The sequence below is a fragment of the Echinops telfairi genome, unplaced genomic scaffold (genome assembly GCF_000313985.2).
Source record: "Echinops telfairi isolate 266 unplaced genomic scaffold, ASM31398v2 ScPeMD7_7417;HRSCAF=8455, whole genome shotgun sequence".
Classification (NCBI taxonomy): Eukaryota; Metazoa; Chordata; class Mammalia; order Afrosoricida; family Tenrecidae; genus Echinops; species Echinops telfairi.
The window spans coordinates 4,837,740-4,848,880 of record NW_022111317.1 but is presented as its reverse complement, the minus strand read 5'-3'; the positions used below and the strand labels follow the sequence as shown (position 1 = coordinate 4,848,880).

At 58.7% G+C, this 11,141-nt stretch overlaps 1 protein-coding gene across 1 annotated transcript; it reads left to right on the top strand.

The window, feature by feature from the left end:
- Nucleotides 1–3,059: 3,059 nt before the first annotated feature.
- Nucleotides 3,060–10,658, top strand: LOC101639583 (testis specific 10 interacting protein). Its single transcript, XM_045297161.1, has 8 exons — nucleotides 3,060–3,065; nucleotides 4,047–4,180; nucleotides 4,282–4,985; nucleotides 5,100–5,247; nucleotides 7,252–7,422; nucleotides 9,468–9,567; nucleotides 9,747–9,871; nucleotides 10,502–10,658. The coding sequence occupies exons 1-8, from the start codon at nucleotides 3,060–3,062 to the stop codon at nucleotides 10,641–10,643; spliced, it is 1,530 nt and encodes a 509-aa protein (XP_045153096.1). The 3' UTR covers nucleotides 10,644–10,658.
- Nucleotides 10,659–11,141: the final 483 nt, after the last annotated feature.

Genomic DNA, 11,141 nt, shown 5'->3' with positions numbered 1-11,141 from the left:
GGGCTTTGTTGCTTCTGAGCTAGATGGCCCTAGATTCATACTTCATACAAACTTACTTTAGTATAACATTAACCTACCTGCATGGGCACCCATCCACTTTCCAGTGCACTCTTGTGTGCACGCAGGGAGTTCATGGTCAGCAGGGGTCACTGGAGGCATCGTCTCAAACTCAGCTTTTTCTGTCACCCATGCCTTTCTGTAAACCAGTGCTCAGAATTTAAGCTCCAGTGCAGTTCCCTCCTCCGGTCTTGGGCGTGTTACTTACAATCCTTGGAACACACGGGCTGGTATGTTTTTCCATGTGGACACTGTACTGAGATGGTTGCTGGTATGGAGACAAGCTTTTAAGACTCCAGACTCTATTCTTTCTGATAGCCAGGCACCGTCTAAGGTCTCCATCGCACACTGCACCCAGCTCTTCAGTGATCTCTTCATGAGGGAAAATATTGAGTAGGGCCATGTCATAAGAATAAGTTGTTCTTGGATTAGAGCTAGGATTAAATCATCTTAATGTTTTCTTTTTAAAAAATAATTCTATTGGGGGCTCTTACAGCTCTTTTGAACAGCCCATAGATCCATTGTGTCGAGCACATTTGTACTTACGTTGCCATCATCATTTTCAAAACATTTTCTTTCGACCTGAATGAACCCTTAGCATCAGTTCCCCTTCTTTCCCTCCCTCCCCAGCAGCACAGTGTTTTCAAGGCTCATCTATGCTGTAGCATGATCACAATCTCTTTTTGCTTATGGCTGAATAATAGCTTGTCGTGTGGCTAGATCACATTGCGTTTAGCTGCTCTTCTGTGGACAGCTGCACCCACGTTTTGGCTATTGTGGACGATGATAAGATGACCACTGGCATTGGTTTTAAGCGGAGGAAGGCTGGGGATCAAAGAGGAAGGGGGTGAGGTGGGGCTGCGCTAAAAAGAAAGCAGCCTCTTATCCATGGTCGATTCTTACATGCTGCGAATTCATTTAACTCAGCTCTCCACACCACGACCCAGAGCCCGCCGGGTGGACTGTGACTCTCAGTGACCCCAAAGGATGGAGCAGCATTACCTCCTCGGATTTCTTCTGTAAAGACGACCGCTACGTCTTCCTTCTGAGGAGCAGCTGGTGGGTCTTAACTTCTTCCTTCCCAGCCAACAGGTGGCCCCACGGTCGCAGCAGGACTCCTCCCCTCGGGGTTGAAAGAGGAACAAGGTGCAAAGACCCCACTGGGCCGTTGACAGACGAAGCACAGAGGTGCATGAAGATCAGAAAATAAGCTAATTTCTCAATTCCAGAAGAAAATGAAAGTTATCAACACAGGGAACATGCTGAACAAACCTATCAGAGGAACCAAGATTTGTTAAAATTAGAATGCGCATTGTGGGTGGACATGCATATGGATGGGACTGTGTGTTAGTGATGGGTGCTAACAGGATGTAGATTGAGTCAGCAAGCGTGCTCATAGGATCTTGCCTGACGGAAATAGCTGCGTGTGCAAACGCCTGTCCACAAGGACACTGACTGCTACGGTGACTTCATAGGCAAGCTGTGTGTGTGTGTGACGGCAGAGGAAGGGTTCAGTGCATTACAAAATCCAGGGGCGATAACAACTGAGGTGGCTTTATATGTGATGCCACAGGAAGGTGAATATGAAATATTGGTGAGCCAAAAAAAAAAAAAAGCATGATCCAATTGGGGGGGGAGTTGAACCATTTTATGTGTACCAGTTGTTAAGGGTCTTCAGGTTGGCTCCTACGCATAGCAGTCTCGTGTCATGGTCCTGAGCCATCTGCGCCACCATTCAAAGCTGAACCCCTTGGTATAGCTTGTGGGTCAATCTCTGTCCTGTGATGACAGTGCAGGGCCCGACCATGTCTCCCCTGTGACGTCAGGGCTCTGTGAATTGGCGTCACTGCAGCAGCAGCAGCAGCCCTGGGAAGCAGACATGGCTCTAACCAGCCCAACGTTGCCCACGAGGAAGCACAGGTAGAGAAGCAGCAACCAGCAGCTATCAAGGGAGCCAGGTATCAGCTGCATCGGAACCTGTGCCCTTCTGCTGTGTTCTTAGCAGAATCCCTCCCCTCCCACCCACCCCCCACACACCCTATGGATCAGTGAGGAGGAGTAACAGTGGACAGATGCTTGATGCAGACCCTGCTCTCCTTATCGCACCGAATCCTCTCAATGAGCCAGTGACATGGAGTCATGATATGAGTTTTGCACAGGGGAGAAGTGGCTTACCCAAAGCCACAGAGCTAGTGAGAGGCTGAGCTGGGTGCCCAGCTGGCCCGTCTGTCCCTAGAGCCACAGGTTGATCCCATGTCCCTGGACTTCATACATATCACCAGGTCTTCCACAAGAACTCAACATCCCCAAGGATTTTTGGTGCTGCCAGGACACGTGGGATGAAATGGTGCAATTCCCCCTGGAGCTCAGGCTTGCCTGCCGCCTCTGTCCTGGACAAGGTGCTCAACTTCTTGCTCTCCTGCCCCTGTGCTTAGGGAGATAGCCCCCCCCCCCCAGGTACAACATGGGCATCTTCCTATGACATCCGGACTCTTTCCTGACCCCCATGGCCCCACCCTGACAGGCAGATGGGGAAACATGTGATTGAGTGCAGGGGCTTGCCAGGCCTGGCCCACTCCTCGGGCATCCGACTGCACCCTCTGCCCCTGGGCCAAACAGGCCTCCCCTGGCCTGCGTATGCTGGAGACTGGTTGCCATAGAGACGGCAGAGAGGTCAGTTCCATGGGTTGGCAGGTGGGGGCAGGGGAGGAGGCAGGACACCGATATGCTAAACACCCACCAACAGTCGATCAAGGCCAAGGCAGAGAGGGCAGAGCAGGGCACAAGGCTTCAGGCTCCAGGGTCTGTCACAGGGCTGCTTAAGATTCTGTCGGGCAGGCCCCTGGCAGAGCAGGTGAGGAAGGCCCAGTGGGTGATTTCCAACTGCCTGTAGGCAGGCTGGCTGGGGGTCGGGGGAGGAAGGAGGGGGAGGCTGGCACTTTGGGCCAAGTGATAGGCAGGGAGGCTGGAGGGATAAGAACCAGGGAGGCTTCGAAGGTGGGATGCAGGTGAGGGCGGACTCCTCGGCTTCTGCACTTCAAGGAGCCCTGCAGGAGGAGCAGGAGCCCCAGCAGTTAACACACACAGCGGCAAACCAAAAGAAGGGCGGTTTGACTCCACCAAACCTCTCTGCAGGAGGAAGGGGGCCAGTCCGCTGGCTTAAAAATGATCGCCTACTGCTGGGTGGACTGATTTGCTGTTCTAGCCCCTTTCACGATATAAACGAGTACTCACCGATAATACTAACGACCTAGGACGGACGCAATAGAACAATTGTGGGGTGGTACAGGCCAGGCGGCGTTTCGCTCTGTCGGGCACGGGGCCTCTAGAAGTCGGAACCGAGTGGCACCCGCCCTCTGGGGAAGTTCTACCCTGTCCTTCAGCCTCGCTGTCCGTCGGGGCCAAGGAGACTGCACCCGGTTTGCAGGGGAGGAGGAACAGGCCTTGTGGGGGGAGAGGCGCAGCCAGGGCTCTGTGGAACGTTCTGGAAGTGCTGCTGTTGGGGCTGCCTGGAGCAATGGTGACTACTTCCAGCTCAGAAGCAGATGCCCTTCCCGTCTCCAGAGCCTCAGACTGCTCATCTGCATGAAGGGAGCGGGGGTCCCCAGCCCAAGCTGGGGAGAGCGGTCCCCTGGACGGCATGGGGGCCAGTTTCCCGTTAGCGTTAGGCACTGGTTTGATAGGAGCCCCTGGTGGTGAAGCGAGGAAGTGCAGGAAGAGAAGGGCACCTGCTGCCCTTCCGAAGGGCAGCAGAGTTTGAACCACTGACCATTAAGGTGAGTAGCTGAGCACGTACTCACCACTCACCGCTCCCTGGCCAAGGAGAATCTTCCTGAGCGTGTCACGTGGGGTTGCTGGCACACACAACAAGAAGAGGTTTTAGTGGGCAGCAGGGTCCAGGGGTTGTGCAGGAAGACAGCCCCCACCCCCACCCCTGGGGGAGGTCCAAGAGGGGCTCGGAGCTAGGTTTCGTCTCTGGTCCCACCCAGGGGACCCTCGGGCGTGGTGAGAGGGGGCTGCCCCAGAGCCAGCAGCAGAAACCTCCCAGCGCGGGACAGAAAGCCAAGAAGGACTGGCAGCCCCTGGGCCAGAAGCAAACACATGGCCCTGCCCAGACTGAGGAGTGAGTAAGTGGCTTGTGGACGCGGGCAAGGAAGGAGGGGAGGTGTCTGGCACCCCAGAGCCGACACCAGGGGCCCTGACCCCCACCCCCTTCTCTCCCAGCCTCTGCCCTGCTGCTACTCGGAAGTCGTCCTTTCCCTTCCAGTGGGCCTGGGAGAGTTTCACCTTGGATGGCCAAGCCACACTTCGGTCGGGTTCCCCTGTGGCTTCTAGCCCCCGAGCCCAGCCAGCCCCAAGTACCCGAAGCCTGCCCTTGCCCCAAGGGGGCCCCCAGAAGCAGCCCAAGTCCAGGCGCAAGTCCACAGCCAGCATCTCCGAGCCACAGGCCCCGGAGAGGAGCAGACAGCCGGAGACCAGGAACCACCGAGCGGAGCACCGGGGGCCGGTGCGGCCCCGAGACCGTGGTCCCTGGCTGCCCCCAAAGACATGGGGCCCCGAGTGTGAGGAGGCGGCTGAGCCTGAAGCCCTGGGCACTGAGGAGGCCGAGCAGGGGCTGAGCCCCCGGGAGCTGCCCCAGCTCCCCGTGACTGGGCTGGCCTGGGAACAGGAAGAGGCAGAGGGAGCCGAGGAGGAAGGCGGGGAGCCTCCAGCCTTCCCCAGGAAGAGGGCCCGGTCTCAAAGAAAGGGGCGGCATTCTGGTGAGGAGAACTCCAACAAGGGTGACCAGCAGGGCGACTGCCCCAGCCCCAGCGGCCTCAGCAGGGAGCAGAGAAGGAGGTCAAGGGCCAAGGAGCTGGAGGGGCCCTGGGACCTGGAGAAGCTGCACAGGCAGTTACAGCAGGAGCTGGAGGAGAAGGGCCTCTGTGGTGAGGAGCTGCCTGTGGGCAGAGCAACCAGGGAGCTGGGCTGGTGCCCCAGGGGATGGGGGTGGGGGAACCCCTGGGGAAGTGGGTTGTCTCTGACTTGGCCCCTGTGACTAGGCCCCCAAAAGCAGCCCTGGAAAGTGTTACGGGCCGCTCTCCAGGCAGCTAGCCTCAGTGGGAAGACGCCTGCCCTGGGAGATGCTGAGCCGTCCCTGTCTATCAGTCTCCATAATCGCACCTTCCACAAACGACAGGAAGCCACCAGGTAAGGGGGAGCAGCGGGGAGGGCCGCGGGGGCGGTGCAAGGTGACTACTCACTTCTCCAAGAGACACTCAACCACTCATCCTTCCACCTCCCGTCCACCAATCTCTCTGATCCATGATTCATCCATTTGCTCATCTACCTATCCCCTACCTCCCCTTCATCCATCCAGCTACTGAGCTCACAGTTCCGCCGACCCTCCCATCCACGCGGCCCATCAGCCCTTCGTCCACCTCTCCCCATTTACCACCGTGCCCATCCCACCATCCGTCTCTCCTGTGGCCTTGTCCGGTGATGCAGCCACATTTCACTCACTGCCCATCACGCTGTTATTTTAGTGAAGAATGCAACACAGAGTGAATAACCGGCCAGGGGGAGAAACTCAAATTCTGAAAGGCCAGGGCAGCAGTTGTTAGATCAAACTGCCCCACGTGGGATGACGGGAGTGGGGAGGAAGCAGCGGAGGGGCCCAGCTGGAAGCGGTTGGTGTTGCGCGGGTGAAGGGCGATTAGCACCCGAGGGAGCAGTGGTGGCTGTGGACGGCCTAGGCGGGCAATGGGGAGTCACGGGTGAGGGAGGGGGAGCAGTCATTCGGCAGCGTGCTATCCTGCTGTCAAGGTGGCTGGATGAAAACTCGGTCAGCCCTGGAGCAGAGGGCACGGTGGTTTCTGCAGCTGTAATCTCTCGGGAAGCAGCCAGCCACCTCGTTCGCCCCCCCCCCCACGCTGAGACTGTTAACCTGTGGTTAGCCACCCAGCGATGACCCTACACCACAGGGATCTCGTGGCGTGCACAGCACACCTCTCAAGTCTTCCCCTGCCACCTTCTCTTTGGGATCCCTTCCTGCCTTCAAAGCCCTTCGGACAAAGCCTGGATGTTTTGTCCCCCATGCCAGCTGGCTCAGAGACTAGAATGTCCCATGATCTCCTTCCTCACCCAGGACTTCCCTTCTCCCACCTTCACTGGGTAGCTCTCCACCCCCAAGTCCCACACTCTCCCTGGAAGCTGTCTCAGCACGGGTCACGTCCCACCGCACTGGGGTGCTGTCTGCTTGCTTTGGGCACAGGTTGGGGGACTCCCTGCAGGCAGGTCCCAGATCTTCTTACTCAGCCTGCCTGGCACCCCACACTGCACCCTGCACCCGCTGGTGCTCCATGGAGCCCATGCCACGTGAAGGCACGCATGTGTCCCTTTGTCTGGCCATGATTCAGCAGGTAAGGGTTCTGTAGAGCAGGCACTGAGCCAGGGGTCAAGGAGACGCTGAGTGAGCTGGGTGAAGAACCCTGCTCTCGTGGAGCTTACAAGGTTTCATTGTGAAGATCATAGATTGTTTTATTTTTTATTGAATAAACATATACCTAGAGAGGAGGACCCGCAGCAAGACGGACTGACCCTCAGTGGACAGAGCAAAGACGGCGAGGGTGGCGCAGGACCAGGCAGTGTTAGGTTGTGGTGGGTTGGAACGTGGAACACACCTGGGAGGCCACTCCCGGTGAGGCGGTCAGGGAAAGTGGTCGACAAGAAGGGGCCAGCCATCAGATCTGGGGAAAGGATAGTGAGGGCAATCTAGCTGCCGTCGGTCCACCCATCTGCCCTGTCACCACTGCTCCTCTTCCCCACGGATCCGTCCATCTGTAGGTCCGTCCACCCAACCTTCCCGTCAACAGGTAGGCATCCACCGAGCTCTTGCCAGACACGGGTCGCGGAGAAGAACATGACAGACTGCCCCTGTGGCCTTGAGGACGGTTGCCTGGGGAGGGGGGGCCGGCCATACCAGGGGGGTGCCAGGCTGTGTGTGGTGAGCAGAAGTTCCCATTTCAAGTTCATGACTGATCACACCGAAGAAGCCAGGCTGACTGTGAGTGGCCCTGTAGGACAGGCTGGAGCTCTAATCCCCATGACCTTGGCGCTCTTAATTCTTCTCCATGGGTCCCCATACTCCCCCTATCCGTCCCCGACCCTCCTCGAGGCCACCCCCATCCTTCTTCCTCTTCCATCTCCACCGAGGAGCCTGCTGCAGTCCTGGGAGAAGCAGCAGGAGGAGGAGCGGCAGCGGGCCCTCCTGCGGCGCGCCCGGGAGCAGCAGGTGAAGCAGCAGGTGGCTCGCTGCCTGGCAGCCTACGCGCCCCGAAGAAGCCACGGGCCGTCGGCTGCCCAGCGCAAGCTGGAGGAGATGAGGTAGGGGGTCCAGGGCTCGGAGGGGCTGGCAGGGAGCCCGAGAAAGGGTGCCATTGCAGGATGGAAGAGACCCAAGACCCTTCCCTCAGCGTTGAGCCTCCACAGCCATCTTAGCATTTCAGCTCACGATACAGACTGCCCTGCGCGCGCACACACACGCATGCCCGGGAGGGGAAGGGGCGGGTCCCAGGTCCCCCAGTGAGCGATTACCACCCTTACACCCTGCTCCTCTGATGCCAAATGCTGGTGCATATTGTAGTCACGCTGCAGTGGGGCAGGACAAATGCTTATCAGAAGTGACCAGTCCTTGGGCCCGCTCTGGGGACACCTCTGTTCACGGTCAGGCATAGTCACCGCCCGCATTTGCCCCTGGTGCAGTGGTGATGGGTTGGGTTGCCATCCGCAAGGTCAGCAGTTCGAAACCAGCAGCTGCTGCTCAAGAGAAAGACGGGGCTTTCTACTCGTCCAGTGTTCAGTCTCAGAGACCCACAGGGGCAGTTCTATCCCGTCCTATAGGCTCGCTGAGAGTCGGCAGCGACTCAATGGTAGTGTGTGTTTCCTTTTGGGGGGGGGAAAGCAAACTTGATGTCAGGCCAGTCTTTCTGCAACTTCGAGCAGGCCTGTGAGATGATTCAGAGGGGGGTCCTCACCTGCGTGGAGACCGGGCTTGGTTCCCGGCCGCTGCCTGGTGGGCAGCCGCCACCTGCCGTCCAGCGTGTTGCTTTGATGCTGAGCAGGGTCAGGACAGCCTCAGTGAAGGCAGGCTGGGAAGGGAGGTGGTGGTTTATGCCCTAAAGCCAGCCAAGAACCCTATGGGCCACAATGGCATCTCAGCCGGCCGGCCGACCCCTGCCACCAAGAAGGGGAGGGCCAGACAGCAATGTGTCTTCCTTTCCTTCCTGACCCGGGCAGGGGCAGCCTCCATTCTCGGTTTCTGAGAAGAGGGGTGCTTCTTACTCCTAACAGAGTGGCACAAGGTGCCAAGCAGGAAGGACTGCATGACTTCTCAGGAAAGGCCGGCAGTGGGCCAGCTCATGCCCTGCCTTCTCAAGATGGCTGTTAGGCCCCCAGGTGTGGGAAGCCCCATTGTTCAGTTACTTCCGTTCCTGGCCCCTGGGGGGCACAAAGGGTGTGCTCTTGGCTACTAACCCCAAGGCTGGCGGTTCAAAACCACCAGTTGGACTGCAGAGGAAAGGCCTGTTGATTTGTTTCTCAAAGTATTACAGCCCAAATCTAACGGAGCTCAAGTCTCATGAGGGGGCCTGGCGGTTCAGCGAGTTAAGCACTTGGCCACCAGCCAGTCAGTTGGAGGTTCGAACCCACCTGGCGGCTGGGTTCGAGAAAAGACCTGGTGTCTGCTCCCATCAAGAGGCAGGGTGGGACATGCTCCGTGACCCGTGACCTGTGGCTACCAAGGGGCTCCAGCGTAGAGCCACCCTCCAGGGGTTTCTGGGCTGTAATCTTTGCAGAAGCAGGCTGCCAGGCCTTTCTTCCATGGGACTGTCCGCTGGTCCAAGCCACTGACCTTTGGTCACATGTGGCACCCGGGAACTCAACTCCACCAGAAAGGAGACGTCGGGACCAAATGTCTAGAGACCCTGGCGAGTTCCCAGGTCAAAGTCACACAGCCAAGAAGCACAGCCTCCTCCCCGGAGCTGCAGGGGCGTGGGACTGTGGAGCCTGTACAGGCACATGTTCAGGAGTCTGTGCTGGCTCCTCCCTTTTTGGTGGTGGGGTGGTGGAGGCCGGATGAGCTCTGGCTATACAGCCTAGAAGCCCTCCGCTTCCCAGCGGAGTAGTCCTGGACAAGTCCCGCAACCCCCCTGTGGCTCAGGGTCCTCAGCAGTACCACGGGCAAACACTGCCTACCCAGCAGACCTCACGAGGAACGAGGGCAGGATGGGGGGACACGTGGCTTTGTCAATGAGGGGCAAGGGCAGAAGAGTCCGACTGTGGGCGGCAGGCCTAAGACTGGGTGGTTGTGGCCCCATGGGACTGCAGAGTCTGGGGAAGATTAGCCGCCCTGAGGCCCGTCTCTCACACAGGCGCCAGGAGCGGCAGCGCTTCGCTGAGTACCAGGCAGAGCTGCAGGGCATCCAGCACAGGGTGCAGGCCCGGCCCTACCTGTTCCAGCAGGCCATGCAGGTGAGGCCTACCATGCAGGTAAGACCAGTACCTGAGCAAGCACGTGACCTCCCCTGAGAACAGAGCCCCACCCTAGGCGAGTGGGGTGGAAGGTGAGGTGGGGAGTGGGACCCCAGAATGCTCCCCAGTGACCTCGGTGACCCTGATGCAGGGCAGGAACCATCTGCTCTTCTCTCCAGGCCAACGCCCGGCTCACTGTGACCCGGCGCTTCTCCCAGGTGCTGTCAGCGCTGGGCCTGGATGAGGAGCAACTGCTGGCTGAGGCCGGAAAGGAAGACACCGAGGGAACCTTCAGAAAACCCAGGTGAGGCAGTGGTCGGTCCGCCCGCCCATGAGCTAGCCAAGCTGGGGAAAGAGGACCAGACAGCAGTGCCCTGAGCCCTTCAGGCTCCTTCCTTCCCCACCTGGCTCAGAGCTGGACATCCAAGGGGACCCCAGGCTGAGGGAACCTCAAGGGCAGTCACACTGATCAGCCCTGAGCCTCAGTTCTGCCCTGTTCCATACTCCTCACTCCTCCTCCTGGACGGCTGGGCTTAGCCCAGGATCAGCAGGGCCTTCCTTAGGCCCTCCAGCTGGTCTTCACGTCACTGGAGGAAGGCAGGGCCTTGCCAAAGGACATGGGTGCGCAGCAGAGCCCGTCTGGAGCTCTGTGGCTGTCTGTGCAGTCACCCCCAGCTCCTGTTCTGGGCCCTGTGCACATCCGCCCTGACTCCTTAGAATCACCTGGGCAGGAAGGCTCCTGAGGCCCCCTTCCCAATAAGGAGGAGGAAAGTCACACAGCACCCCGGTACAGGCGCTGAGATTTGAACCCCCACTGTCAAAGCTAGGCCTTTTCTCTCATAGAGCCCCGCTTTGCTTGAGCATGGGGAGAAGGGAGGGTGGGCGTGGGGGGCTGTGGCGCCCAGCTGCCTCCATCTGTGTGGTGTCCTTGAAGGAGTCACAGGTCAGTAGGGGTGAAACTGGAGCCACCTTCTCAGAGACCCTCAAGGATGGAACCCAGACCCCCCAGCAGCCACTCTGACAGACCCTCGACCCCCAGTCTGGAACCAGCGTCCAGGCCCCAAGACACCAATTAAAGGATTTATGAAAAATGCACTGTGGGTTTTCTGGGGGCGAGGGCTAAGAGGGGGAGGGGGGGAGGGGTGGACAGTGAACTTAGCCCAGTACTGTTGCACGGCCCCCCACCTGCTTCCGGAGCTTGGGTCAGCCTGAAGAGCAACAAGGTGAAGGTGCCCTCTCACCCTGGCTGGGAGGCGGAGTACTAACACGGGCGGCAGCCCAGAATCCTCGGTGAACCGAGTGGAGTGGTGCTGTGAATGGGGTGCAGAGGTCACACGTGACGCGTGCTCAGTGGGGTCCGGTCTGCCACTGCGGGGTGGGAGGTGTCAGGAGCGTTGTATGGGCGGGGCCTACGACCAAACTCATCTCCATCAAGTGGACTCTGGGTGGCTCTACAGAACGGGGTGGAACAGCCTCCTGGGGGTTTCCAAGGGTAGAAAGCCTCTTCTTTCTCCTGCGGAGAGGCTGCTGGTTTCGAACGGATAACCATGCCGTCACTGGTCCAGACACGATCT

Coding starts and splice junctions, on each gene's coding strand:
- LOC101639583 (XM_045297161.1), top strand. Junction 5,248..7,251: donor AAACGACAGGAAGCCACCAG/GTAAGGGGGAGC, acceptor ATCTCCACCGAG/GAGCCTGCTGCAGTCCTGGG. Junction 9,568..9,746: donor TGTTCCAGCAGGCCATGCAG/GTGAGGCCTACC, acceptor TCTTCTCTCCAG/GCCAACGCCCGGCTCACTGT.